Source organism: Miniopterus natalensis, chromosome 2 (genome assembly GCF_054644295.1).
Source record: "Miniopterus natalensis isolate mMinNat1 chromosome 2, mMinNat1.hap1, whole genome shotgun sequence".
In the NCBI taxonomy this organism is placed as follows: domain Eukaryota; kingdom Metazoa; phylum Chordata; class Mammalia; order Chiroptera; family Miniopteridae; genus Miniopterus; species Miniopterus natalensis.
The window spans coordinates 137,757,526-137,785,276 of NC_142082.1; the positions used below are offsets into that span (position 1 = coordinate 137,757,526).

The 27,751-nt window shown below is 47.4% G+C and overlaps 2 protein-coding genes across 6 annotated transcripts; both read right to left on the reverse strand.

The window, feature by feature from the left end:
• Positions 1 to 708: 708 nt before the first annotated feature.
• On the reverse strand, positions 709 to 2,532 carry RPS26 (ribosomal protein S26). Its single transcript, XM_016224422.2, has 4 exons — positions 2,451 to 2,532; positions 2,012 to 2,189; positions 1,149 to 1,279; positions 709 to 809 (listed from the first exon to the last, which is right to left on the reverse strand). The coding sequence occupies exons 1-4, from the start codon at positions 2,451 to 2,453 to the stop codon at positions 774 to 776; spliced, it is 348 nt and encodes a 115-aa protein (XP_016079908.1). The 5' UTR covers positions 2,454 to 2,532; the 3' UTR covers positions 709 to 773.
• A 2,444-nt stretch (positions 2,533 to 4,976) lies between these two features.
• IKZF4 (IKAROS family zinc finger 4) lies at positions 4,977 to 27,291 on the reverse strand. 5 transcript variants are annotated; one of them, XM_087814623.1, is made up of 8 exons: positions 25,937 to 27,291; positions 22,046 to 22,093; positions 15,395 to 15,499; positions 14,141 to 14,401; positions 12,584 to 12,751; positions 9,940 to 10,089; positions 9,344 to 9,475; positions 4,977 to 8,728 (listed from the first exon to the last, which is right to left on the reverse strand). In XM_087814623.1, the coding sequence occupies exons 2-8, from the start codon at positions 22,083 to 22,085 to the stop codon at positions 7,968 to 7,970; spliced, it is 1,617 nt and encodes a 538-aa protein (XP_087670749.1). In that variant the 5' UTR covers positions 22,086 to 22,093; positions 25,937 to 27,291; the 3' UTR covers positions 4,977 to 7,967. The 5 variants fall into 5 exon arrangements, with proteins under 5 accessions (XP_087670749.1, XP_087670750.1, XP_016080041.1 ...); XM_087814624.1 differs by having other exon boundaries at positions 22,046 to 22,096; XM_016224555.2 differs by lacking the exons at positions 22,046 to 22,093; positions 25,937 to 27,291 and adding exons at positions 16,756 to 16,849; positions 18,623 to 18,889.
• Between the last annotated feature and the right edge of the window lie 460 nt (positions 27,292 to 27,751).

Genomic DNA, 27,751 nt, shown 5'->3' on the forward strand with positions numbered 1-27,751 from the left:
CCTGCTGGGGATTGGGCCTGCAACTAGGGCATGTACCCTGACCAGGAATCAAACCTCCATCTCTTAGACCATAGGTCAATGCTCAACTGCTGAGCAACGCCAGCCCTTAAGCCTGGCAGGCATGGCTCAGCGGTTAAGTATCGACCTGTGATCCAGGAGATTGTGGTTCGATTCCCAATTGGGGCACATGCTCAAGGTTACTAGCTCAGTCCCCAGTAGAGGGCACACAGGAGACAGCCAATCAGTGACTCCATTGATGTTTCTGTCTCTCTCTCCCCCTTTCTCCCTGAAATCAATAAAGACATGTTTTTCAAAAAAAAAAAAGAACCCCCTTCAAAGCTATCCAAGTCATGCACTTTCTATCAAAGTCTCTGTGTCTCCACCAGGGGCATGCACACCTCAGTCCAAGTCTCTTCCTGACTTGCTCCTCACGCAACACCTTTTCCTTACCCTCTTAGTTCCTCCATTTTAAAAACACTGACTAGCCAGGTTAAGTTAACCTAACATTCACAGATGCTTTAATCTCCTTTTCCCCACACAGCTATGCAAACTGGGGAGGCTAAGGATACAAATAGAAAAGAAACCTGAGTTAGGGTACAGGGAGAAGATTTCTCCCTCATGAATGACTATGTGGTAAAAGCAATTATAGTCCCCATGACATACATAACACCCACTCTACCTGGAAACAAACACACTCAATATGCTAAATAAAGTACAATTTCCATTTATTTTTTTCCAGAAAACTTTTCTTCAGTCCTTAAGGACTTAGCTCCTTACATGGGCTTTGGTGGAGGTCGTGGGGCAGCACCCTAAAAGACGAAGGAATGCAAAAGTTAAAAACCACGGACTAGACTCCCCCATTAAAGAACCTGACCACTACCCTCCCATCACTAACAATGTATTTGGGCCATAAACACATGGAAAACTGGCAGATGTGAAAAGGGACCACACTACTCATTCCAAAACAAGTTCTAACAACCCTCTTCTAAGTGACCCTAAGCAAATGTTTCAGGTGTGGGTTGCACCTATCTTACCAGACTTAGCTGACCTCACCACAGGCAGAGACTTTAATTTGGTAATCCTTGGGTAGTCACCTATCTTTTCCACATCACCTCCTGGCCTCCACATCTCCTTTTTAAGATACTTACCGCAGGTCTAAACCGGGGTGGGGGTGTTCGGTCCTTACGGGCTTCACGAGAACGATTCCTGACTACCTTGCTGTGAATGGCACAGCTCACACAGTAATGTAGTTTCACATACAGCTTGGGAAGCACATAGGCTAAGATGGAAAACAAATTAAACGCACTTAAATGTCAGGCATACCTACAAAATTTCACTCCCAAAGCAAACGTTCAGTTTCTGATGCCTAAACACATACGCTATTTCACAGATGAATACTCCCCCTACTAATTCACACTGTCATCATGGGGTCCAAATCCACATCCTAGATAAACCAAACACCCAGTTCCTTCATCAGTTGCACCAGCCCTAATGCTTACTCTTGGGCACTTTCTTGTTGCTTAAAAAAGCCAGTTTGCCTTAAGAAAAAGAATGGATCAAAACATATCATGGTGCTCCAAAAACACCTTGTTGACCAAACTAGACAGCCTCCTACTTGAAATATTCTTCCATTTCCACAACAGGTACTCGAATAAAAACAATTCAAAAGAAATGTTACATATACTGTGTAAGTATTGCTCCCCAAATGTTGCTACAATGTAAGCCCTGGGCGCTTTTGTAATTTCATCCCCTTAAAAAAAAAAAAAAAAAAAAAAAAGGCGGTGGGGGGCAATCACAAACCGTAACAAAAACTGTGCATTAGCACAAAAAGTTCTGCTCTAATCAAACAAGGCTCAAAATTGGCAAACACAAGAAAGACACCGTTCTCTTCTACCAGCAACAATCCCACAGAAATTGCGTGGGATGCTCCAAAGAACAGAGCCTGCTGGGATGGGGTGGGCGGGGGTAGGTATTAGGACACTTGCACAGGTCACACCGGGGGCTTACTCACCGTCAAAGACACTCGCTTCGGAAATGTCCCTAACGGCTGCGGCTTCTACTATGTTTCGAATGACGAACTTCTTAATGGCCTTGTCCTTGGGCACGCATCGAGCGCAGTTGGTGCAACGAATAGGCTGCACATGGCCACGGCCTTTTTTGGCACGACCGTTGTTCCTTCTTTTCTTGGTCTGCATAAGAATAAAGATCATGCTAGGAAAGAGGTGCAATTTACCCGGCCTTAGCCCCTTCCGGCTACATTCCGCTCCCGCAGCCCCAAAGAAGGCGCCAGTCACATCTCCAGTCTCTCCGCCAACCTCTCCAAGCCCGGAAAAAAACATACTCTCCGTCCACTGCTCCACTACGGGCTGGACTCTCAAATCCTCCACAGTCTGGGACCCGCTCCTCTCAACCTCCACCCAGACCCACGCTCACCACGCGCCGCCACTCACCATCTTGGAAACGAGGACCCGAGAGAGGATCCGGCGTCTGGCCGGCTGCCTTATATAGCGCGAGATCCCTACGCTCACACCGGAAGAACCCTTAATTGATGAACGCCAAGAACGGCAACCCACTTTACTTAATTTTTCTTTATTATTCAGCCTTTTCGCTGAAATCTAGGGTAGAAAGGCGTTTCTTGAGTTTATTTGTCGGTGGTACAAAGTGACCACGGGACTATTTTTTTCTGATGGCGGAAGAAAATGAATTATAAGTATCCCAGCAGGCACCGCGACGCCCTACCCCGGACGTAATTATGGTTGTTATAATCTCTCGGGTTTTGCGACGCAGGGCGGGGAAGTTGCCTGGAGCAACATCACAAATCGCGCTGCCAATTAGAAGCCAGAGGGGAAGAGATGCATGGTGGGAGTTGTAGTGCAAAGCTGACAGGCCCTTGGCCCCAAGCACTTAAACCCGGACGGCTCCACGCCACCGGGGGACGCTCTCGGCTCATTTGTCTGACAAGCCTGCTACTTGGTGTAGGACTGAGAAACGGAGGACCTGGGGGAGCAAAACATTTTGTTAATTCCTTTTTCCAGTGTGGAGAAAAACCCACAATGAGAGGCCAGGGACAAGTGCATTGGTGCCGCGTCTGTTTCTCATTCGCCTTTATATCCTTGGATCCTAAGTGCTTTATAAATGTTAACTCATTCAATCCTCAACAACTCTATAAAGTAGGTACTATTATTATCCTCACTTTACAGATAGAAAAAATGAGTACTGTAGAGAGGTTAAAACTGAGGTTGCCCAAAGTCACACACAGCTAGTAAGAGGTGTTCTGGCTCCACTATATGGCTTATCACCCAACAAACGAATGCATGGAGGTACAGCCTGGACCAGTGACTTAAATAACTTTGGCTCAGTCCGGCCAGGGTGGATCAGTGGTTGAGTGTAGACCTATGAACTAGGAGGTCATGGTTCGATTCCAGTCAGGGCACATACCCAGGTTGGGGGCTCGATCCCCAGTGGGGGGCATGCAGGAGGCAGCTGATCAGTGACTCTCTCATCATTGATGTTTCTATCTCTCTCTCCTTTCCTCTCTCTGAAATCAATAAAAACATTAAACAATTTTAAAATAATTTTGACTCAGACTCATAGTAGAAATATATTTTACATGGTACTCAATACTTGCACATACACACGCGCACAACTGAAACAAACTTTATGAAACAATACTTACCCTTATGACATAAGGTACATTGGTATATTCAATTTTATTATTTTATTTTAATAAATGCTGATCAAGCCCCACTAAAGGGATTTCACCCCATTAATGAGCCTGGCCCCTGACTGAAACACACTTTCTTATGTATATGCTCTGTTTACCTCTGAAGAGCCTTCAGAAAATCCTTAGCCTTGAGCAGGAGTGGCTATCCACGGGCAGCCAACCACCCAATTGCCTATAAAATTGAAGACACTAGGGTGTTAAGGGGACCTCCCAGCATTCAGACCCAAGATGGTATAGATGGAGACCAACTTTTCTTTCATTCAGGAATCATTCTGGAGTCTGAATACACCAGATTCACTTTCTCTCAACAACCCATCATGGTTTCTCCTAACCACTAACCCACTTTATTGGGGTTAAAATTTATTTTCTAACTTTTGATTTGGCTTCAAAACAATTATATTCATAGTCTCTTTCTATTTTGAATTTGCTAGTTTCAATGGGGAATGGAAAATGATAGACTCTAGATGAAAGTGTCTCCAATTTTCACTTCAGTATAGTTTCATGGACACAGGAAGACAGACATTACCATATGGAATGGCAGTGAGATAGATAGGAGAACAGAAAAAAGTTCGGAGTGAAGGGGACAGAAAATAGTTAATATGTATTTAAGACAGAACCAAGTTAATGTGCCTATCTTGGCTTTTCTTGGGATTTTTATAGCCTTTTCACTGGCTGTATTCCCTGGCATAAAGGGATGGGCACAAACTTTGGAGTCATACACCTCTGGTTCATATCCAGGTTCTGTCACTTATTAGCTGATGAATCTGAGACAATATATTTATTCTCTTGGGCTTTTATTTAGTTATGGTGATCATTTCTTCGTAGGTTTTTTCTAGAATTAAGCATTTGGCACAGTGCTTGGTATTTATGAGTGCTCAAGAAGTGGTAGAGCCTGTTACTATCACCATTCATGTAACTTGTGTCTCCCTGGGCATATAATGTGTTTTGCATAGACTAGGTACTGAACAACAAATGTTTGATAAATTTCTGCTTTGGATGGATGGGCATATTGGGGCTTTTTCTCCCACCCTGCAGGCACTCTCGGTAGGAAAATCTCTTCCATTTCCCATTCTAGGTTGAAAATTCTTCTGTTCTTCTGGAGCAACAGCTTGAGTATTCTTGTTTGGTTTCCTCTCAATCTTAGACTTGTTCGCCTTCAAAATGTTTAGTAGTTAGTACAACATGCTGCAAGGATGCCCCCCTTCCTCCCAGTAGAAAAACAAGGCAAAGGAAATCTGCAAAAACAACCAGGGGTGTTAAATTACTCATGTTTATTTATAACAGACCTTCAGCCAGTACAGTACAAAACTTACAGTAGTATATCTCCATTACACAAATATTTACTTACAATATATTACATATACAAAATGCTTTGCAATAAGTCTCAAAAGCTAGTTTAACTCCCCTTGAGAAAGGAGAAAAACTCTTAAAAAAAAAAAAAAAAAGTGGGGGAGGGGGAATCAGAGGAAGAGAAGAAGATGAAGGGGTAAAGTCCAAGGAGACACCAAGCATAGGCTACAAATGAAACCCTGGGAGAGAGAGAGAAGAGAGGTGGTATTGCACTTGCTTCTGTTTTTTTTCTTTTTGTTCTTCATAACTTCTGATTAAAAATATATATAATATATATATTATTTACACAAGGACAGAAGCTGCCAGAAGTGTTACAAAATCCCACCTGCAGCTTGGACATTGACACGAAAAAACAAAGATCTGGAAAAGTGTCTATTTAGAAATTTTTTGTGTGTGGTGTTAATTTTGAATATCAATATAAAAGGAAAACACCTCTTTTCTCCATGTGGGTTTCAATGTATTTTTTTCTTTTTTTACTTTTTTTTTTTTATGCAAAAGGAGTTGGGAGACAGAGCATGAGTGTGTTTGAGTTTCCAGAGCTGAACGGCTCTAGGAAGTAGGATTTTGTACCTAAGACCCTGGTTAAAGTGCAGTGATGGTCTGGAGAGAGACAGAGTGCCCTTCTCTCCCCTCCTTAGCACCTGGTCTTGCCTTCCAGTCTCTGCTCTCATGGGCTCAGGGTACAGCCTCAGAGCATAGTCTTTCATGTTCCAGGAGGTTACAGGTGCCAAAGCTGACTGGGGGAGGGGATGGTGGCACCCTAAGGCTCTGATACCCCATAAGGGACTAGTCTCCTTATGAGGTATTACTAAATACACAGCAGACACAGAAGAGGTGGTAGATCTAACAGTTGAGGAGAACCCCAGATATTAATCTCAGCTCTGCTGCCATCCTGAAACAAGGAGCCAGTTCCCCCGGTTGCTGTTGAGAAAACTCTCCCCTTCTCTAGAGACCACTATCCTCCCAGATAACTCCCCCATCCTCTGCCTTTGGCAGCATCTGTTTATTGCTACATTGTCAAGGAGGAAAAATCAATCCGCAATGCCCCTCCCTGACAATCTGGTTCTCTTGGGGAGACCACATAATGGGGGAGAAGAAGGAGGAAGAGAAGGAGGTGGTTTTTTAGGGTCTCCCTTCCCATAAGAGAGTAAGGTAGACTCTTCTTAGAGCCCTTAAGAGCCCCAACCCCAGGGTCTGTTCCTTTACCATCCCCTTAAATGATCCCTGATAGGGAGTGAGAAAAGCAGGAGGTAAAAGAGCCAATAAGGAAAGGACACGTGGAAAGGAAGATGGGAGGGAAGAGGAAAGGAGAGGGAAGGACCAAGTGTTACAACTTGTGAGGTGTTACGTTTGGTTTTTACTTTTTTTTCTTTAAATATAGAAAAACAGCCTTTGGTTTGAATCTCAAGGAAGCAGAGAATGGGATGGCTGTGGCCTTGGGCAGGGAACTCTGGCAGAGAGAGACCTCTACCTGCAGTGGGGCTGTATCTCCTCCTGCCCCCTTCTCACGAACTAGGTTACCCAGATGCCGGGGGGTCTCTGCAGTAGCCAGGAGGAGCGGGCCCCCTCCTGCCCTACGCCTGGGAGCTGAGTGTAGAAGGGGGCGGTAACAGACGAGCCCCATTTCAGTTGTGCCCATCCCGTTCTTGCTGGGACAAGAGTGGAACGGGGTGAGGGGCACATGCCCTTGCTCATCCTGGGATACTTTTTTGGTTATACTGAAAATTAGAAGAGAGAAAAGAAACACTCTTTTCTCCCTAAGAAGGTGAATCCTGCTGAGGGGGGAGAAGAAGGCAGTATGACTGAGGGGTTGAGATAGCCCCTTGTCATCAGGCAGCAACAAACTAGTTTCTCATAGGACGGGGCCTGCAGGAGTCCCTGAGAGCCTAGGAAGGTCACTAGAGTGAAGAAGTCTGAGAGGTGGAAGAGTAAGAAGAATTTTGAACCACCCCCTTCCCATGCCCTGGTTCCCAATTAGGCACCTGTGGCTCCCAACGTGTTAGAGACAGAGGACTGCAGACTAAGCCCGGGCCCCTGAGAATATAAAATTGGGGCACTCCAAGGAGAAAAAAGCTACCACTGAGTAGACTGGCAGGTTGAAGCGAGTAGAGCAGTGTTGGGGGTTTTTCGAGAAGAGGGAAGAGATACATCACATCCTAGAGGGAGATCCTGAATGTGGGCTTTGGGGAACTCATGTTACTAGGGGGACATCAAGAGGACCCTCAGTCCCATGGTGACTGGGGAGAATTTCTTCAGTCCCTCCTACTTTCAAATGAGGGAATTCTTCATTTGTTCAAGAAAAGTGCAAGCTGCCTAATGTGAGAGGGCACAAGAGGTATGGAGTACCAGGCTGAAGGGTCCCAGAGAGGAGGTATAATGCCACAGAGCTAAGGTAGGGCCAGAGGGAGCTACCAGCATCAAAACTGAAGAAACACGTGATGCAAAAGGCGAGGACTTAAAGCAAGAAGCTCAAGGTCTCTTAGTACTAAGAGGAGCTCCCCCCTCCCCCGGGGCTATGGAGAAAGCCAGAACAAAGAGAAAAACTAGGCCTAGAGTGGAAAGGGACTGTAGGCAGGAGGATGGGGAGTGGCAAGTGACTGATATAAGTTAAAAGGAAAATCAACTAATTATATTAATAAATAACTCAGCGAGTATGCTGGGATGAGAGGTTAACAGAAAAAGGAGAAACATTAAGGAAAAGACCTGTTTCATCACAATGCTTGAATCAGTCAGCGTAGGGGAGGAGAACAGGTGAGGATTCGGGGTCAAGTGTAAAGTTAGGTAGCCAGTGGTGGGGGCTACACAGCAAGACTCCTTGGGATGCGGTGGGGACAGGGCTAGACTCCCGTAGGTGGGGCAGTGGAGTGGTAAACTGAGGGGAGGGCAGTGGGTCCTAGCCCACCTTGTGCTCCCCCCGGACAATATGGGAAGAGAACTCGTACCGGTCCTGGCTGTGGTAACCACAGATGTTGCACTCAAAAGGGTCTCTGAAGCCATGGCAGCCCATGTGGATCGTGAACATGACATGGTCCAGGAAGAGAATGCGGCAGTGCTCACACTTGAAGGCCTTCACGGGCTCCCCGCTCTCACCCACCACCCGAAGCACCTCCTTGGAGGGGCCTGGGGTGCCCCGCAGTAACCCCTCCTGTGGCTTGGGGTCCTCTTTGGCGTAGGCAGGACTGGGCCGGCCCACCACAATGGTGGGAGGTGGCTGGGGTGGGGGACCCTGAGGGAGGGATACCACCCCCCCAACCCGATCTTCGTGGTTGCTCTCTGTATCTGTGGAGTCTTGGCAGCCATTGCTTGGGGATGCCCCAGGGTCAGTAAGGGGGCCTCGGGCCCGGTAGAGGAGGGGACCTCCATCAGCCAGGTCCTCGGGTCCCTCACCTGCTTCTCGGGATCCTGGAAGCTCCAGCCGACCAGGGAGGGGCTGCATCTGGGTGTAGACGGAGCTGATGACGGGCGTGAGTTCTGAGATGCAGTTGGTAGGTGGAAGGCGGAGGGGACGCAGATGCTCTGCCCCCACAAAGGCCAGAGAACCTCCAAAGCCAGGCTCTAGGCCATGGTGTGCCACCAATTCCACATCCTTCTCATAGCCACCCGAATTCACATCATAGGGGAGGTCCGAGAGGCTGAAGCGCATCTGCCTTTCACCTGTGGAGAAGAGGCCTCAGCAGAGCTGGGTTTGGAGAATTCCTAAGCTCCCCAGAATTATTTCTTTGTTTTCTTACCAATGAGGATGACTATAAAATTATTTACCACTCTCCATCTATTTCCCTTGAGGTTAGGTCCTTTGTAGGGCCGTTCCCCAACTCTAGGCTGTAATCTTAAGAGGAGGACTCAGTCCTAGGCCATGATCTTGACTACTCTTTCATTATTCTCTGTAAAGCTCCAGGTCCTCAGAGAGCTAATGACCAGAGCCAGGTGGGGGTCCCCATATTTACCTCCTCCCTTTGACTCTAAGGGCCCTTATCTCAGCCCCCACAGAATGAAGTCCTTGCTATTCTCAAAAACTGGGAGAGCCAGAGCGCCTTGACAACCTCTTCTTAGAACCACCACATGAACCCTCAACACTGACCCCCCTCCACCCTCCGGAGGTACTTTCTCCCTCTTCACTCTGCTCCTGTTCTGGGGATAGATTTTGAGGACCAGACCACTTTCTTTCCTTCAATCAAATCTCCAGACCCAACTGGTCTAATGGCTACCAGAGCTCACACAGAGATGAACTGGAGCTTAAAGCTGACGTCTTCTCTACAACTGGACTCTTACCTACAAACTTCTGGGGGGTGGAACGCTTGCGTTTGGTGAGGCTGTTGGCCAGACGATCAATGAAAGTGGGCCTCTCAGAGGATGAGTGCAGCACAGAGTCTGGCACCATCTCCAGGTCACGTATCTCATCACCTAGTGGGGGGAGGTGGGGACAGGTAGCAGCAGCTGAGTAGGGGTAGCACTGGCCCAGCAGCCTTCACCTGGAGAAAACCCGCAGGTCAGGAGCCAAGGAAGGTCATACCCGATGCTTGGGAAATGAGGTCCTGCTTACTTCGCCCTACTTAAAGTTCATGCTAGCAACATGTCAGATAATTTGGGGAGAATTATATAGATCTGAACCTCAACTTTATACTTCCTGTGTTCTCTCTCTCCCGCTAGGCTAAGGGCTTAGATCAAATCCTCCCCTACCTCTGGGTCTCCCTGCAGCACCTACCAGGGGGCTCTGCACTAACTGGGGTGCCCGGCAGAGTTACTGAGGTAACTGTCCCTTTTCCATGGACCTCTCCCCTTTGTGCAGGGAAGTGCTGGAATCACCCTTGTCCTGTACTCCCTCTGGCCCTGCCCTCAACTCCCCCATAGTCCTGCCTACAGCCCACCTGGTTGGCCAGCCAGAGCTTGGGCTTCAGTGCTGAGACTCTGCAGGTAGTTGTGGCACCGCTCCTTGTGCTCCTCCAGGGTACTCTGCTGTTTGTAGCTGCGGCCACAGTAGTTACACTTGTAGGGCTTGCCCACCGTGGGAGAGGAGACTGTGGAGGAGAAAGGAAAGAAATAGTATCAAAGTTACTTCTCCCAGTGCCCTGGCTCTACACTGGCACGAGGATGAAGGCATGTTGCTCCGTTGAATTCTGCTCGCCTTCCCCTCCCCTACTTCAGCTGCGAGATGGACAGATGACCAAACCTTGGAAAAGAGGGACAGTGGACAGTTATGGGAGGAGAGAGGGGATCCAGGGCATATAGTGCTGGACTGCTGGTGGGATTCAAGATGGCCAAATTGCTGCTCAAAGGAAAGAAGGACCAGGGACTTTGTAGGGGATCATCCCTGGCAGGCAGGCTGGCCCCACCCCAGGATCTCAGACTCTGAGGCCCACACTGTGGTTTAACCTTTCCATGTGGCAGGCGGGTGTCAGAGTTGTTTACCAGACAAGGGGATTTTTTTGCTTACGAACTATCTGCTTTAGTTTGGGGGAAACTGGTGGGCTGGGGTGACAGAAATAAGAGCCCTTAGATCTGCTGATATGGGGAGGGGCAGTTTTCAATGACCTTTACTTGTCCTTTTTTACCTCCACCCCTAGCCCAGTTTTACTGCTTATCATTCTTTGTCTTTCTACACTGAGACGTGAAGAGAACCCCAGAAAAACCATCAACTGATAGATTCTGAGAAGAGAAAAAGAATAAAAGGACAGAGAGGAAAACAATGGAGAAGAGTATAAAGGGAAGAGAACAACTTTGTAGGGTTTTTTTGGTTTTGTTTTGTTTTAAGAACAGTTATAAAGACTTTGTTTCTAGTGAAGAGAAGAGGTTGGGAAAACTGAGATTGATATTTTCTCGAAAAACAACTTCTGAGAGATGATATTTGTGAGAGGAGAGAAAAAAGTGAAACAAAGTATTGTATATTTTAATTTATGTATCTTGCTACTGCTGAGCAGGGGGAAAGGAGAAGGTATCTCCAGGAATCCCCCTCCCATCCTGTGCCTAAACTGGACATTGATTCAATCAATCTACTGCCATCTGGCTCTTATATTTGGGGGATGAGATTAGAGTCATGGTCCCCATTGACCCAAGACTCTTGGGGAAATGGTTTAACATCTGAGAGGAGCCCCTTTTTTCTTATAGTGTGGGTTGTAATAGAAAGCATCTCACAAAGATGGGACCCAACAGTATATCTGTGTCTTCTTCTGGCCCCGATAATCTCCCACAAAATCCACCCCCACCCGGCCTTGCTGTTGGTAAGAATTCTAGGGGCTAAGCCACCCTTGTTCCAAACCAGTAGGGGGAGCCGCCTCTTTTCCCAGGAAAAGGGGCATGACTGGCACTGGGCCTTGATGGGGTTCCACTGAGGATGCAGAAAGAATAGCTGTGTGACTGGCAAATCTTTTTTTCTTTTTCAAGAGCTTCAGTTTCCTTGTCAGCAAAATGAGGATAATAACATCTACCTTGGAATTGTTATGAGGATCACATAAGGAGACACAAGGAAAATGCTTTGTAGATTATAAAGCATGAATCAATGATGATCTTTCCCCCTGTTGTTTCTCCACATACACAGAGATAAAGCTCCAAGGGGAGAGAACCTAGAGCAAGGTAGGCGGCTGAAAAAAGTAGAGGGTGGTGAGGTGATTGCTCTGCCTCTTTAAGTCCTGGCCCATGAGAGTTTAGGAAAAAAGAAAAGTAGCAAGGAATGTTTCCAAGGACAGACCCTACTAATTCTTTGCCCTCTGCCCTCCTTCCTCCTTTTCCCAATCTTGAGCTCCCTCCTTCTTGCCAGCTCAGCTCCTGGCCTTTTCCCAAGTCCGAGCCAAAAGCTTAAAACTTTGTAAAATGCTTCAAAAGTGTTATCTGTCCTGCTGATTCAGGCAGATGTTGATTCAGTCTGGGCTGGGCTAGAAAATCGAGTTAGTCCAGTCTCCTAGAACTGTTCCAAACACTAGGCTCCAGGCACTTGCTCTTGCTCCTGGTAAGGTGATGATCTCTTGGTATGGGGAACAGAAATAGGACAATCTTTCTCTGGGCTTCCTTCCCTCCAGTTTGGGAGACCCATGGATATTTTCAGGAACCAGTAGGAAGTCAAGAAAAGGACAGACCTCTGATGTTGTTGGGGAAGTGGGGCAAAGATGGTAACAGGTGTGGGGCCTGGGGCAGATGAGAGTGGAAAGAGGGGTTACCCTGGTGCTCAGAAGTGGGGCATTATGGGGCACAGATGGCTCTGCCATCAGTGTAAACTTTAAAAATAGTCAGGGAGGGTAGGGTAACTGTTAAGAGCCAAGAACATCACCTGTGCTCTTTTCACTCCATGTTACAGAGGTTGGCAGATGTAAAATACCTCATTAGAGTCCCCCAGATTTTCCATGGGTCCTGCTGCCCAGAAGAGGGGTTAGAGGCAGGGCCCTATCCACTCTGGGAATGCTCTGCCCTCCTCAGTGACAGACACTGTAACCCTCCAGAGACAAGACAAGCTGAACTCTATTTATTAGGTATACTGGGCTCCTACTTCCTCCTCTCCCACTAGAAGGAAAGGTTACTGACCCGAGTGTGTTCGGAGGTGGCCGGTGAGTGCATCACGCCGGCGGCAGGCATAGTTGCAGAAGGGACATTTGAAGGGCTTCTCCCCAGAGTGCAGCTTGATGTGGCGCAGCAGGTTCCCCTTCTGAGTGAAGGAGGCGCCACACTGGTTGCAGTGGAAGGGCCTTTCACCTGCACGGGAAGGAACAGATTCAAGAGGACTGGTTGTGAGGAACTCTGAAGGCTGAATCTAGTCCCACACCCTCTGCCCCACACTGCCGCAGGGAAGGCGCTCAGACACATTTCTGGGAGGCAGGACTGTGCCACTTATACAAATCCTGCTTAATACAGATCCCTGGGGAACAGTCTGATCCTGGGAAGGTGTGGATTAGGGGGGTGTGGCAGGGAGAAGGGCATTAGGCCTGGAACACTGGGACAAAAGACTTATCAAAACCCAAGCCCCACCCAACTGGGTGTGGCTCAGGGGTTGAGCATCAACCTAGGATCCAGGAGATCACAGTTCCCGGTCAGGGCACATGCCTGGGTTGCTGCTCGATCCCCAGTCGGGGGCCTGCAGGAGTCAGCCGATCAATGACAAATCTCTCATCATTGATATTTCAACTCTCTCTCCCTCTCCTTTCCTCTCTCTGAAATCAATAAAGATATATTTAAACAAACAAACAAAAAAACCCAAGCCCCATAGGGCTCTCTCTGCCCCAGGAGCCCAAAGCCCAAGGAGGCTGTAAAGAGGCTTCTGTAATCCATATTTTTTCTTCTCTTTTTTTATTCATGACTTGGGAGGGCCCAGATAATAGCCATGAGTCCTGCCCCTGCTGGATCCTTCTTTTTTTTTTTCTTCTTAATCTGCATCCAAGAATATGTTTTTAAAATTAATTTTAGAGAGAGGAAGGGAGAGAAAGAGAGAAACATTGATCAGTTGCACTCCCCAACAGGGAATCGAACCTGCAACCTAGGTATGTGTCCTGATCAGGAACCAAACCCAAAACCTTTTGGTGAATGGGACGGTGACACTCCAACTAGCTGAGCCACGTGGCCAGAGCTAGGGTCCTTCTTTTTTTTTTTTAATCCTCACCTGAGGATATTTTTTCCATTGCTTTTCAGAGAGAGTGGAAGGGGGAGAGAGAGAGAGATATGTGAGAGAGACACCTCAATCAGTTGCCTCCCGCACGCGCCCTAATGGGGCAAACCTGAAACTGAAGTATGTGCCCTTGGCTGGAATTGAACCCGGGACCCTTCAGTCGGCAGGCCGACGCTCTAACCACTAAGCAAAACTGGCTAGGGCTAGGATCCTCCTTGAGGCCACACCACCTTCCCCTTCCTCACTTCTGGAGAAAAATATCAGCTTTTAAAAATAATAACAGCTGAGGAAAGTGCCAGGGAAGTACAGGTGTTCAGGGAGTCTAAATTCCAACCCCTCCTTTTTTTTTTCCTCAGCTAGAAAATGTGCCAGGAGAGACCCTTCCCTTTCTGAGGCTACCCCACTCCAGGCATGGCCTCCTGGCACTGCCTCTGCCTCCCCAGCTACCCGGGAGTTCCTCACGGGTCCCCCGGCTTACCCACCTGTGTGACTGCGTTTGTGCACCATGAGCACGTTGGGTCCAATGCAGACCATGCCACAGACGTCACATTTGAGCTTGCCATTGGGCAGCCGGATGCCGCCAGGGGAGTGCGGCTCTGGCCCACTTCCATCACAGTAGCCCAGGGGCTCTGACAACGAGTCTTCCACGATCACACTGTCGTCCTTTTCCAGGAGCCGCTCATCTGGCCCCAGCAGTCTGCTCGACTCCTCATCGCTGTACATCTCCACCTTGATGGAGTTGGCTGGAGGGTGGGATGGTGCTTAGGAGAGAGATGGGCAAAGGGGAGAGCCTTCCCCCAAGCCAGAATGGCACTCCTGAAGTCCAAAAGGAGTCTCCAAGCCCTGAGGCATTCAGGCTTCAAAAGAGGCCAATACCCTAGGTGTCCTGAGTGGTGGTATCAGGGTCCTGCTGGGAACCGAAACCACCTTGTCCTCCTATCTCACTGATCAGACAAATAGGCTTCAAGGGGAAGAAGTGTGGGTCCATAGATGTCTTGCGTTGCTGGGGAGAGGAGGAAGCTAAGGGGAGCCTATTTCTCCACTCTCTTGTCATTAAGAAAGATGTCTGACTTGGCCCTGGGCAGGAAGCCAGCAAGTAACAGTGGCAGGAAAACAGTCCTAGGAAGACTAAAGAGAAAGGGCTAAAGAGAGAGCAAAACTGGAAGACAGGCATGGCTTAGATTATCCTCCCACCCCATAAGACTGAGCCCCTCTACTCCCCTCCATAAAGTCCAGAGGGGGATGGAAGAAGGAGGAGCCATGGAGGAGAAAGCTTTGGCTCTAGCTCTGACCTACATTCCTGGCTATTCCAACCATTTGGAGAATGTCACAGATCTTGGGCCAGCTGAGGAGAGGCAGTCATGGGGACCCAGTCTAGGCAGGAGAATTGTATATGTGTGTATGTATGTGTGTGATGAATATATCTCCTATCTAACTCCAGCTCATGACCATTTCTATCTACCTGCTGCTCTAACTCCAGACTTTCTCTTTGGGGTCTTTATCTTAATCCCACCCATGCTTCTTTTACTTCCACCCTTGTCTGGCAGTGACCGTTCATTCTTCTTTCAAAAGTCAGGAAAATCCTAGACACTGAGCTCCTTAGTGATTTTAGGGACTCTGAGCAGGAAACCAGAGGGAGGCAGAGATAGGGAAGTGGCTGTCAATGGAAGATGAATGGAAGGCCAAACACAAACGGGGATGCCTCAGGCCAGGTGAGGGAAGGAGGGCGCACTTACCACTGAGTGAGCGGCTGGGAGAAGAGTGCTGGCTGTTGGGGGTGCTCACCGAGGGCCCCACTGGGGCCCCAAGGAACTCCTTCTCCAGAGATGAGTCCCCGCTACCTTAGAGGAGAGAACAAGAGGGCAGGTGAAGCTGTAGCTGTAGCCATTAGTAAATTGCCTAATCTTTTCAAAATTCAGTTACATTTATCTTTTAGCCATGTACAAGGCAGTATTGTATGCTGGGCACCATACCTTGCGCCCTTGCCAGCCTGGGTGCCCGGTGCTGACTTCTGCAAGCTCAGTGGCTGGGCCTTGCCCACCCTACCTTTATCTAGGCCTGAGGGGAAGAGCATCACTGCCTGACGTCCACAGGAAGCAGGGCTGGGGCTGGGCGGGCCGGGGTAGAGAGGAAAATGGGGGCCTCAGCAGGGAGGCGGTTCAGGACAGCCGTTCTTCCCTATTGTTCCTCTCCGGAGCCCCCAACACCAGGTACGGGATCTGCAGGAAGGGCAGCTGGAATTGTCCCTGAATCTAATGATAATAATAGCAATCATAACGATGGCAGCTAACATTAATTGAGTGCTTACTATGTACCAGGCATTGTTCAATACACCTTAAATGAATTATTTCACTTAATCTTTACAACAACCTTATGAAGTAGGTACCAGTATTACCCTAATTTTGCAGATGGGGAAACTGAAGCACAAAAGAGGCTATGTTACTTGTCCAAGGTCACATAGCTGGTAGTGGTGGCACCGGGATCTGATCACAAAAAGCGCCCATGTTCTTAACCACCACCTACACAGCCAACTGCAACACACTGTTTCAGGAGGGGAGAGTTGGGTCCATTAGACTTTCTAAAATTAGCAAAAATTTGACTATTCTAGCATCCTATCCGATATGATTCCAATCAGATATTTACTACTTGGTATTCTCTTGAAAGTGAAATCATCAGTTTATTTTCAATATATTCATTTTAACTTGTTGACAAATGGCTTTGTAAAAATGCTTTTTGAGAATTTCATATATGTCTTAAAAAATCAGATATCACACCTGAAGATATAAATCAATGTCTTAAAAAAAAATCCCTCCTCCCCACAATCTTCTATACAAATACACAGGTGAAATAAAACATGTAGACACACACAGACACAGACACATATCACATATGTAGATACATATACAGAGAACATACCTACTGGGTTAAACATACTCATAGCCTCTACATTACCTGCTAACATGAACATGCATGGATATGTGCAGACAGCCCTAAATATGGAAGACAGAGAAAGAGAGAGAGAGACAAACCCTAAAATTCATCCCTAAAGTCCACCTATTAGTACTTTACCCAATTTCCCAGCTATGCACATACTTACTTTCACAAAATAAAGATTCCATTATAAAATGGTTGGAGTCTTGGGCCTGAGGCAAGAAATCCGGAACACACCCTCCTGAGGGATCCCTCTCCAGCTTTGGTCAGTGGGAAGAAAACAACCACTCAGGACTTTGGGACCATTTCCCATTCATATCCTCTCCTAAAAGTCCCATTTCCCGCACTCTATCCCATCAAAGTCTGAGGAAATTTGTTTACTACCTATAGAAAAAGACTTATGGCTTAAAACTGAGTTCCCCCAGCTGGGGCTCTTTAGATGAGCCATGGTTATCTACAAAAGTTGCCCAAATCAGAACCACACACATATCATGAAGTGAGCATCTCAGAATGTGAACTGAGACTTGTAGACCCAGACCCAGTTTTAAAATATGTCCTTTCAACTACGTGTGGGGTTAACTAAGGTTAGAAGGGCTGAAAGGGTATCTTCTCATTCCTTTTCAATCATTAGTGCTGACTTGCCCTAAAACACTTATGTTAGTAATGGGGGAAGAACAGAGCTTTGGGCTCTGGCACTGAGTCCTTGACCCTAAAAGGATAAGGAGCTTGCTGGAAATCCATTGCTGGTCCCAGCCTACTAGGTTGACGCTGTCTCTTGGGGCCAGGGGCTTGATATATGGGGGGAAATATCCTTAAAGGGGTAGTTAGAGACATTAAGGGGAAAACCTCCTTTGTGGCTTCGCTATTAAGGCCGGGAACAGAAGGGCGAGCAGGTGCCTCCAGAATCATGCCAGTAGTTCAAGAGGCTCTTTGATGCTGCTGCCCTCCCCAGGATAAAGGTAAGAGGGAAAACAGGCTCAAGTCTACCTTTATGGGCTAATACATAAAAATGAATTGTTTCAGGGGTTGGAAAATCTTTATGGGGCCCCAAGGATTGTGATTTCCAGCGAAAGGGAGAAGGGGACTAGAATCAGATTTAGGAAGTTCAGCAGTTCCTCTCTCAGCCTCAGAAACCCCAGTGAGGGAATTTCAAATGCTTGGGACTCCCAAGAAATCCCAGAATGTCAAAGCCAAGAATTAAGGTTGCTCTCAGGTCCCATAGAAATTTTCTTAGTTAAAGTCATCATAGATTGCCTGAGCCCTTAGAGGGCAAAGTCAAATCATGAGATTCATATCAGAGGAACTAGGAGGTGAGTACCGGGCAGAAAAGCAAGAGGGAGAGACAGGGACCAGGGCAACATCCCACAAGCTAAATGTGTTTCACATGCTGAAGGAGTCTAGCCCACCTGCTCCTGCTGCCCTCCCTGAGACCCTCAAAGAGTAGCTACCTCTAGGGAACAGCCATGAGGCTGGAGAACCTCCACACTTCTCTGCAAGGGACCTCATCCTAACTGCTCTCCCTTTCCTGACCAGGGGCTCCAGGGTGCCAGGATGCTAGCTGGCCAGCAAGGAATAGTGGGTACAGAGCAAAGAAAGGCTCCCATCAACAGCTCTATTGTGGGGAGGAAGCCGAGGCCCCTCAGATCTCTGTTCTGGGCTGAGGCATCTGCTGCCAAGGCTCCTCTTTACCTCCATCCCCTCTATTATCCATTCCCACCCTGGCCTGTCTCGGCATTTCACCCGGACAGCTCTACATCTGTCCCCAAGGCCTAATCAAGATGTCACCACAAGCTCCCACTGTCCAAGTCGCAGCCTTTGCTTAGCAACACCAAACACCCTTTCCCATCCTCCGCAAGTGTAAGGAGGAACGCCCCCTCCCCCGCCACACACACACACACACACGCACACACACGCACACACACACAGCCCCCATCCTCTCCCTCTCCTCAGTCTCGGGAGTTGTTACTGAATTTGCTCCCTAGCCCCAGCACCCCCCTGCCCCCCTCCACTAACCACCTTCTGCCTGAACTTACATTATCCTTCCCTTGCCGGTGAGACCCTGGGGTGCGAACGCGGCCGCCGCCTTGGAAACGGCGAGGGAGTGCGGGCGGTGTGTGCATGTCTGCGTCTCGGTGGCAGGCAGGGGTGAGCCCAGCCACTCACCTTCCAGGAAGCGTGGATTCCTGGAAGTGAGGGGAACCGCCGTCATTTCGCAGGCAGCGGCAGCGGCACGGTGAGCAGGGGCCCACGGCTGCAGCCAGCAAGGAGAGCTCAGCCCAGGGTGTATGTATGTGAGTGTGTGTGTGTGTGTGAGTGTGTGTGTGTGTGTGAGTGAGAGAGAGAGAGAGAGAGAGAGAGAGAGCGAGCGAGAGAGAGCACGCAAGCGAGTGCACGCTCAGATGTGCTTGAGGAGGGGGCTGCAGAGAATGCAGACTGTATATGTGTGTCTGCGGGGGGGGGGCGATGCTAGGCTACAGCATTTCTTTCCCAAGCCAGTGAAGGGATGGGGGGGGGGGGGTGTGCACAGGGAGCGGGAGGCAGATGCCGTTGCCCTCGTGCCCAGCAGACAAAGAGGAACTGCACAACAAATGCCTGAGAGAAGCAAGAGTGTGTGCAAGAGAGAGCGATGCATGAGTCCTCGGGGTGGGAGGAAGGGGGCCGCCAGGGAAGGCCCAATCCTCCGCCAGCTGGGGAAGCCAAGGCCCCAGAGGTCATGGGGCCCAGGACACTGGGCAGCTTCTAGGCTCAGATCAACAGAAAGCCCCTCCCCCCCAAACTCAGGCACTCATATTCCCTCCTTTCCCTCCTCCTCCGGGAGGGAGGTCGCTCTGCAGATCTGGGGACTGACAGCCCCCTCAGCGGCGAGAGGGCTCAGCACAGCCTGGTCTCGGGCTGGCGTGGCTCTGTGGCTCCGTGGCCCTGAGCCCTTTCAGATCTCAGGCAAAATGCTGGTATAGTCTCCCCACCTCCCCTCCCCTCTTGTGCCCCTGGGCCCGCTGCCTGCCTGCCGACAGCCCTGGATGAATCCGCCCTCTATCAAGACAAGGCCTCTGCTCCCTTCCTTTCCAGAGGAGCTGCTCACTGACGTGCTGACCTACTTTGGAGACTAGGTTTTCTGATTCCAAGAATTTGGGGGTGGGAGGGGCTGTGAAACTTTGGGCTGCCTACCCCTGGATCTCTTTCTACTAAGGTTCCCTTAAACATTTCACAGTCCTAGAAAACCTGGGACAGGCACTGCTCAAACAAGTGCATGAGCGGGCTTCCAGCAACTCAGTTTCCCTGAAAGATAGGGAATGGGGGAGGGGAGAGACTCTGGTAAATTAATGGACTCTTCCCTTCTCTTCCCTCTCTCCCCCAGGAGGAAATCATCTGCACCTTTAGAAAAGATGGGCTTTCTGAATCAGGTTCTGTGAGGTGGGAAAACCTCTTTGAAGAACAGATACGCTTTTCATCCAGTGGCCAGGTGAGGAAAGGCCACCTGGTGTGGAGGCAGGAGAGTTGTGATGACCTTGAAGGAGCCACTGGTGTGCTTTGGGAGGGTGTACACTGCATCGGCTTTTCCACTGCTTCCCTACCAGTCCAGGAGAGACAGGTCAGTGATAGGCTCTCAGATGTCCCTCAAGTGAACTGTCTCAGCCGTGCTCAGTCCTGCATGGGCTACTTTTCAGGGCTAATGTTGGCCCTATCTTGATTTTCCCTTTTCCCTCTCTAAGGCACCTGCTGACATCTAGAATTCTCAAAACACAGATGAAGGGTTTCTGGCCTCTACTTTCATTCAAAAGCCATCCTATGCAGAGGCCTCTTCTTATACAGGAAATGCAACCTGCTGAAAGCAGGGAAAGTTGGGTTTCATAGCACAGGAAAGCAAACACCCTCACAAGTTTTCCTTTAATATCCAATATTCTCCAGAGACAGAACTGAAAGAGCTCCGGGGGATATTTCCTCAGCCACCTTCCTGGTTTCTCATTTGCCTACCATAGAGCAGGGATTGGTTTTTATCTGTCTGAGTGGCCCCCGGCAATAAAGGAGGGTCTTGAGTGTGGTTGTTGCTCTATAGTAGTTTTCTAAATAGGCTTAATAAGCAGGAAGTAGGAGGGTTAGCTGGTTCCTCAGACGGGCTATGCCTTTCAAACCAATAAAGTCTCTTTCAATTAAGTCAGTCCACCTGGTCCCTGTCACTCAGTGCAGCATGTGGCAGGTATTGAATGCCTTTGCCCATTCCAACTCCTTCCCTCCTTAAACGAAAAAAGGGTCAGAGTCATCTTCCCTTATATTACCAAGGAGTTGTCAATGACTCTTAAGTGTGTACCTGATCCATCCTTCTATCTCCCTTAGTGGGTGCCCATAATTCCTCCGTTGGTCCCACTTTAGGGTAAAATAAATAAATAAATAAATAAATAAATAAATAAATAAATAAATTAATTAAAAGCTATAGGTCATTTCTACAGTGGTGCTTGGATTTCTGATGGGGATACTCATCATGTCAAAACCCAATTCTGGCTTCCCTTACCTCTTATAATCATTTCCTGCCTGACATTCTAATGGTCCAAAAAGTGATTCCTTCCATCTTAGACACACTTAGGCCCTTTCCTATACACTTACGGAGGGAGCCAGATAAAGTTCCTCATTTCTTTTTACCTTGTTAAACTCTGAGAGGATCTTGATTACTTCTATATCTCTAAAAGCCAGTCATACTATAAGCAATGATCTCTTCTGCCTCAGTAAGAGTATTTGGCAGGTATGAAAAGCTATATGTTACGATCGTGGAAAAGGATTGGGGGAAATGAGAATTGGGCTCTACATCTCCATCTCAAAGGCTGTACGTTCCTGACCCGCTGGCTGAATCCAGCCCATAGATAAGTTTGTCTTGGCCCATGGAACATTTTTTAAAAATACTGAGTCATTGTTTTTATATAAAATCTGGATTTCTGTTTAAAAATTGGAAGTTTGGGCCACACTGAATACACATTCCCACATTAACACTGAAGAGCTGCTGCTCCTTGAGGTAGGACATGTGTTCTTCAGTTCTTGACAGTCCTCACCATTCTCTTCTGTTCGTTATCCTAACCCAGATCATTCATTTACACACCCACCTGCCCCCCCACCCCCACCCCAGGCCTTTGAGGTTTGAAATCCTGGTACACTCTACCTGGCTGGGACAGAATATCATGTTTGCTGGTGACTTTCTATCTCTTTGCTGCAAATCATTCCTCTCTAATAGTCTCTACTCATATTCCTCTCTTATTCCCTTCTCCTATCACTCAAGAAATCTGGGAAGAAAATCACTAAGGAATGTAAAATGACCAAAATAAATGAACACTTTCAAGCAATACCAAACATGAGTGTCAGCTCTGTGATTAGGGCACTCAGAGGTCCTGTGCTAGGCTGAAGGCTCTGCTCCATAGGAGAGTGTCTGCTCCCAGCCCCTTACAAACAGAATGCACAAGAGGGCATACCAGACATATAGGAGCGGCCATTGCAGTCTTCTATGTCCATCTCAGATTCTGCTGAAAGAGAAAATAGCTATTAGAAGCCAGATCTGGGAAGGGAGGAGGTTTCTCTCTAACATCTTGGAGTTATCAAGAAACCTAAAAGGTCACTTAAGTGTGCTCTGACTCTATCCTAAAGAAGAAAAACCTCAAACCTTGTCCTGGTGAGGAAGACAGTGTACCCTGATTTACAAACCTTAGGGTCTCCTCCAGCCCACATATTCTGTTTCCCCAGGCTCTGGGAAGGAAAAGCTGTCTTATTCCAGAGTGGTCTTGGTTGTGCTGTTCTAAGAGGAGACCCTTTCCCTGTAGGTGGAGCTGATGCTGTAGGAAAGGAAGCAGGTAACAGCTCAGCTCAACCCTTGGGAGGCAAAAAAAAAAAAAAAAGTCCCATAGAGGCTCCATTCCTCATTCAAGGATGGGGTAGTAATAAGAGGAAGAAGCAGGATTCAGTCATTCAAAGGATTCTGTTTTGGATGTGTGGCAGGAGGGAGGGGACAGGAAAGTAGAAGATGGAGGAGAGCAGCTCACCTCAGGTTCAGGGAGCAGTCCTCTACTGAAGGTATAATAAACAAATTAAACCTTTAAGTGGCTTCCCCCACTTTCTTGTCATTATTTTGTTATGTTTGTTGTTTTTAAAGGGAGGTGTTGAATTTAAAATGCAGGTTAGTCTATTTGAAGTAGGCAGGCAGTAATTGGCAGTAGAGTATTAAACAATGGAGAACTAGGAACAATTAAAAGTGATAATTTGTTGCAATGAATTACCTCCTTAGGAGCCTGTGGTAGGAGAAAAAAAATCTATTTGGTAGAAACATACATCCAAAATTGCTTTCAGTGTTAATCTAATGAAAAATAAATACCCCAGGGACAGATTTTGGGGAGCAAGAGTGGGGCAAGGGACTAGCCAGGATTCCTGATCTCTTTGAAGGATCTCACTGAGGCAGATGGGTGACATTTGGTTTGCTTGTAACATATTGATAGAGTCAGGGGTGGGGGGGTTTCTGGAGGGCTCACAGAAGTAAAGTCTATTACCTGTCTTTTTCCCCACCTGGGTTATTCTTTTTTTATTTTATCGTCACCCAAGGATATGTTTTTATTGGTTTTAGAGAGAGGAAGGGGGAGAGAAAGAGAGGGAGAAAGAAACATTGATGTGAGAGAGAAACATCCATCAGTTGCCTCCCGCACGTCCCCCAGCTGGGGATTGAACCCACAATCTAGGTATGTACCTTGACCAGGAAATGAACCCACAACCTTTTGGTGTAGGGGATGACGCTTCAACCAACTGAACTACCCAGCCAGGGCATCCCCACCGGGTTATTCTTGTCTAGTTCTGAGAGACATCATACACCTCTAAAAAGTCTCATAAAAAAGACTGAAACATTCACAAAGCAAATCCCTTAGATTTCATTAGAGAGGTTGCTAGTCTTACCCAGGAAGGCTGGGCATAGAAGAAAATTTTCTCTAAGTGTAGTTTCAACTCCTCTTTTCTTGACATCTTCCCTGGGATGGACTGAGCTTTGGAACCAGACTGCTAGACCAAGCCCCAATAATAAGTGGTTCCTTGAAGGCTCCCTTAGGCGCAGTGATGAAATGAGCCCAAGTCCACAGGGGTTAACAAACTCATACCTCCTGGAATTAGCCAGAGAATTTGCAGTGGTCAGAGATACAAAGATGAGGGAGGGCGGCCTGGTACTCCAGTGGCCCCTTTCATTTCCAAATCATTAGTCCCATAATTGCCCTTTGGGATTATTCAAAACGATTGCAAAGCTTAAGATGCCGCAGGTGACCTCCCTCACAAACATCCCACCCCACCCCCACATGCAGGAGAAGCAAGAGTGAACAGGATTTTCTCAATTTTCTACTTGGAGAAACTGAGGCTCACTGCAATTAATGACCTGTCTCAGAGTTCATGGTGAGACTGGAACGAGAAGAACACAAGTCTCCTGCCTCTCCAAGATGTGCTCTCTTCATTAAACCATCTTGCTTTCAAAAGCCAGGGTGCTCAAGGCCTTCATGGCTCTCTTGCTTTTCCCTGGTTTATTATCAATTAAGGCATCTTTTCCTTTGGTGCGATCCCTGTGGGAGTGGGGTCTGTTACTTAAAAAGGAAGAACGAGTTGAACTGGCTCTACCAAGAGAAATATGCTAGAGTGTGTGTGTGTGTGTGTGTGTGTGAACCAGGGGCTAGACAAGCATTAGGTGGGCAGAGCAGTTGAAGCATAGCATTCAGCTAGCACTGGCTGAGGTAATGCATCTCATTCTTGGACACCTGCCCAAATGGCCCCAAAACAATTTCCAGAAGAGTCTGAAGGAGTTGTTTTCTGAGTTGGACTCTGTTCCTTGCAATAAACTGAGCTCTTCTGCTTCTTAATTGCTCTTAACAGGTGCTCTATGACACATCTTGGGCAAAATGTCTTTAGCTGCCTCCAACTGGTCTAAATGGCAGTTGTAACCCTGGAAGTCAGAGGGAATTGAGATTCTGCCATTCCCAGTCTTGGTATTCTGAGATCCAGGAGCAAATCAGTAGATGAACTTCACTATTTGCTCAATCCCCAGGTGGCACACCTCTCCCAACCTTCCCACTCCTCATCCCTCAAAGCATCTCCTTCCCTGCCTGGCCAGGCATGCAGATCTTAGTGTCTCCTTAGAGGAACTGGGTCAAATTAGGCAGTGCCAATTGGAGATATATCGTAGGGGGAAGAGGTATAAGGAGAGAGAAGTTAGTTACACAAGACAGGTTTGGCTCAAAGATCTTGGAAGGAAATTGGCTTTTATAGCAACATAGATGTTATTCAGTGATAGAGGTAGGCACACTATGTACTGTAAATTCAGTTCAGCGAGCTGAATACAAAACGACTAGAAATAGCTATCTCCCAATTCAAAAGGAAGTAGCCCTGTGAGGAGAGAGAAAAGGTTGGTCACTGTAACCTCTGGAGACAAATATTTTCTCCTCTGTTCTTTTGAATCCACTTGGCACCATAATAGGAGTCCTCCATGGCCTTGGCTTTCTCCCATCAACACAATGTCACATATGAACAGGGATGGGCATCCCTTCCAGACAGATTTCCCATCACACTTCCTGGCAAGCAGCAGGTGAGGACCAATCCAAAGTCTGGCTTCCAAGGTCAGGTCAGGCATCAGCTACCACTCCCATATCCTATAAAAATATTCCCACAACTCTACTGGTAGACAAAAATGTCAGAAAGTCAAGTTTTCTCTATGTAGTGGCTCTGAAAGCCTGAAATAAGATGGACATCACAAGGAATTAAAGCTCTTCAAATCCTCCAAGGAAAACTGTTTGATCCAGTGACACTCCAAAATTGAAATTTAAAACACACTCCATGTGGCCTAGTGGGTAGAAAGGTAGTGAGGGGGATATTGCTGGGAAAGAGGGTGAAGGTGGAGAGAGGCAAGAATCCATGCCATTGTTTATTATTCCTGAACTACAGCAGGGAGAAGTGCAAATTGTTTCTCTGGTCTCCCTTAGGACCTGGGACCTGAGGTGGAGCCCAGCAATTACTAACAAGACAGAACTTCCCACCTGCTTGGGAATGAGTAGTTCAGGTACTACAAGTAGACCAAACCCGTAGCATCACTGTCTCCTGCCTATGCCTTCCTGAACTGAATAAACTGAGCAAAAGCATGTTGGAATCACATCACTGGCTCTGTTCTCTACCAGGGCTTTGCAAAATTGGGGAGGAGGAAGGGGTGGAGGGTGGAGAGAAGAAGTGAAATTAGGCATTGTCTGCAACCTGACTGCACACCCCCTTTCAGGAAACAGACCTGAACATCAAGCAATTTGCAGCTCTGAAATGATCTTTAGGGATATCCTCGTGCCCTCTGAAAGAAGCCCACCAACCTTTTCTCAGCTCATGCGTCTGTCTTTATAGCAGAAAGATCTGCCTCATTTTTCCATCAGGCTGTAGATGGTGACCTTCTGTCTATATAAAACACAGACGAAGACATCTCAGCTTCATTATCCAAATGTTTGGGGAGCAGTGCAGAGGGGATGAATTCCCAGGTCATCCTAGGAATGGCCAGGCTCTAAAATAAGAAGGGGCAAGAGCTGGAAACACAACACCTGGGCAGTGGGAAAATACCACCTCATTGTCTCCTCTTAGATCTCAGATGAATGCATCTTTTCTCTTGTTCTTTGCGCTTCCCTGTTCTCCCCATGTAGACTGTGGAAGAGAGAGAAAGCTAAAGTTTATGGGTGGGAGAAGAAACAATCCTACCCCTCCCATGTCTCATTTCAGAACTTAAGGAATTAAGAAAAGGGCCAAACTAAACAGCTTAAATCACTAGGTATGATGTACATGAGATGATACTCTGTGGGGTTTTGGGGGTATACTCTTGAGTATATAATCCTTGTGTTTATAGAAAGGCCCCACAGTCACTGCCGTTCAGCTGTATGTTTGGGCAGGGTTGGGGAAAGTAGAGCAGGGGAATTCAATTCGAGTTTTTTAATGATCAGTTTTGAAGCCAAAGATGTCTCAACCAGGGTGAGCTCTATCAAGTGAAGTTTGAACTTACACAGAGTTGCACCCTGGCTGGTGTGGCTTGGTTGGAGCGTTGTCCCATGCACCAAAAAGTGGTGGGTTTGATTCCCAGTCAGGGCACATAACCAGGTTGTGAATTCGATCCCCTGTTGGGGCTTGTATAGGAGGCAACCAATTATATAGAAGTTGCAATTAACTATTCTGACTGGGGTGGCAAAAAGCTGGAAGAGATAAAAACAATTGCCTTTGGTGGCAGTCCTGGACAGAAGTCCTTCATGCATGCTGATCAAAACAGCTCACTGTTGTTTGGGCCAGAAAGATGTTTTCAGGCTCCTCTGCTAACCAAGAACCTTGCTCAGACAATCCAGTTAGTAAGCCTCTCTTCCTGTGGTGGGCCTTGGAATAGGGGTACTCTGGGACCTGGTGAATCTTGGAGCTAGAATAGAGTTGAGAGACATCTCCAATTTATTTATTTTTAACTGAAGAAGAAACTAAGCCTAGAGTCACCCATATGGTTAGTGATAGAAGTAGGACAAATAGAACCCAGGTTACCAGTCTGGGGGTCTTTCCACTATGGTACAAAGTTAAATCTTTCCACAGCTGGAAGGTTTGGGGCCATCCTGCTTGCTCAGTGTCTTGGGTGATAAAATGAATAGTTTTGGGTTTACATCTTAGTGCCTGAAATCCTTGAATTAGAAACACAGATCTATGGATGGGAAAGGAAATAATCCTCTCCCTCCCACATTTCTTTTCAAAGATTATAGACCTGAGGAAAAAGCCAACCTAGACATTCACTAAGTATCTTTAAGGTAGACACAGAGCTTCTTGGTTCAAGGATCATATGAGCATATGTATTCCAGCAGTCTATAAGGTCGATGCTATCCCGGACACACACACACACACTCCATTCATATCATCACTACTCTTTTTTTTTTAATCCCTACCTGGGGATATTTTTTCCATTGATTTTTTTTTTAGAGAGTATGGAAGGGAGGGGGAGAGAGAGAGAGAGAGAAACATCAATGTGAGAGAGACACTGAGGTATGTGCCCTTGACCAGGAATCAAACCGGAAAACCTTTTTAGATGCTCTCATCTGATAAACCTTGAACTTGTCTGTTTCCAATACAGAATCCACAACTGTTCAGTGTCTACACCCACAGGGTCCCACACTCTT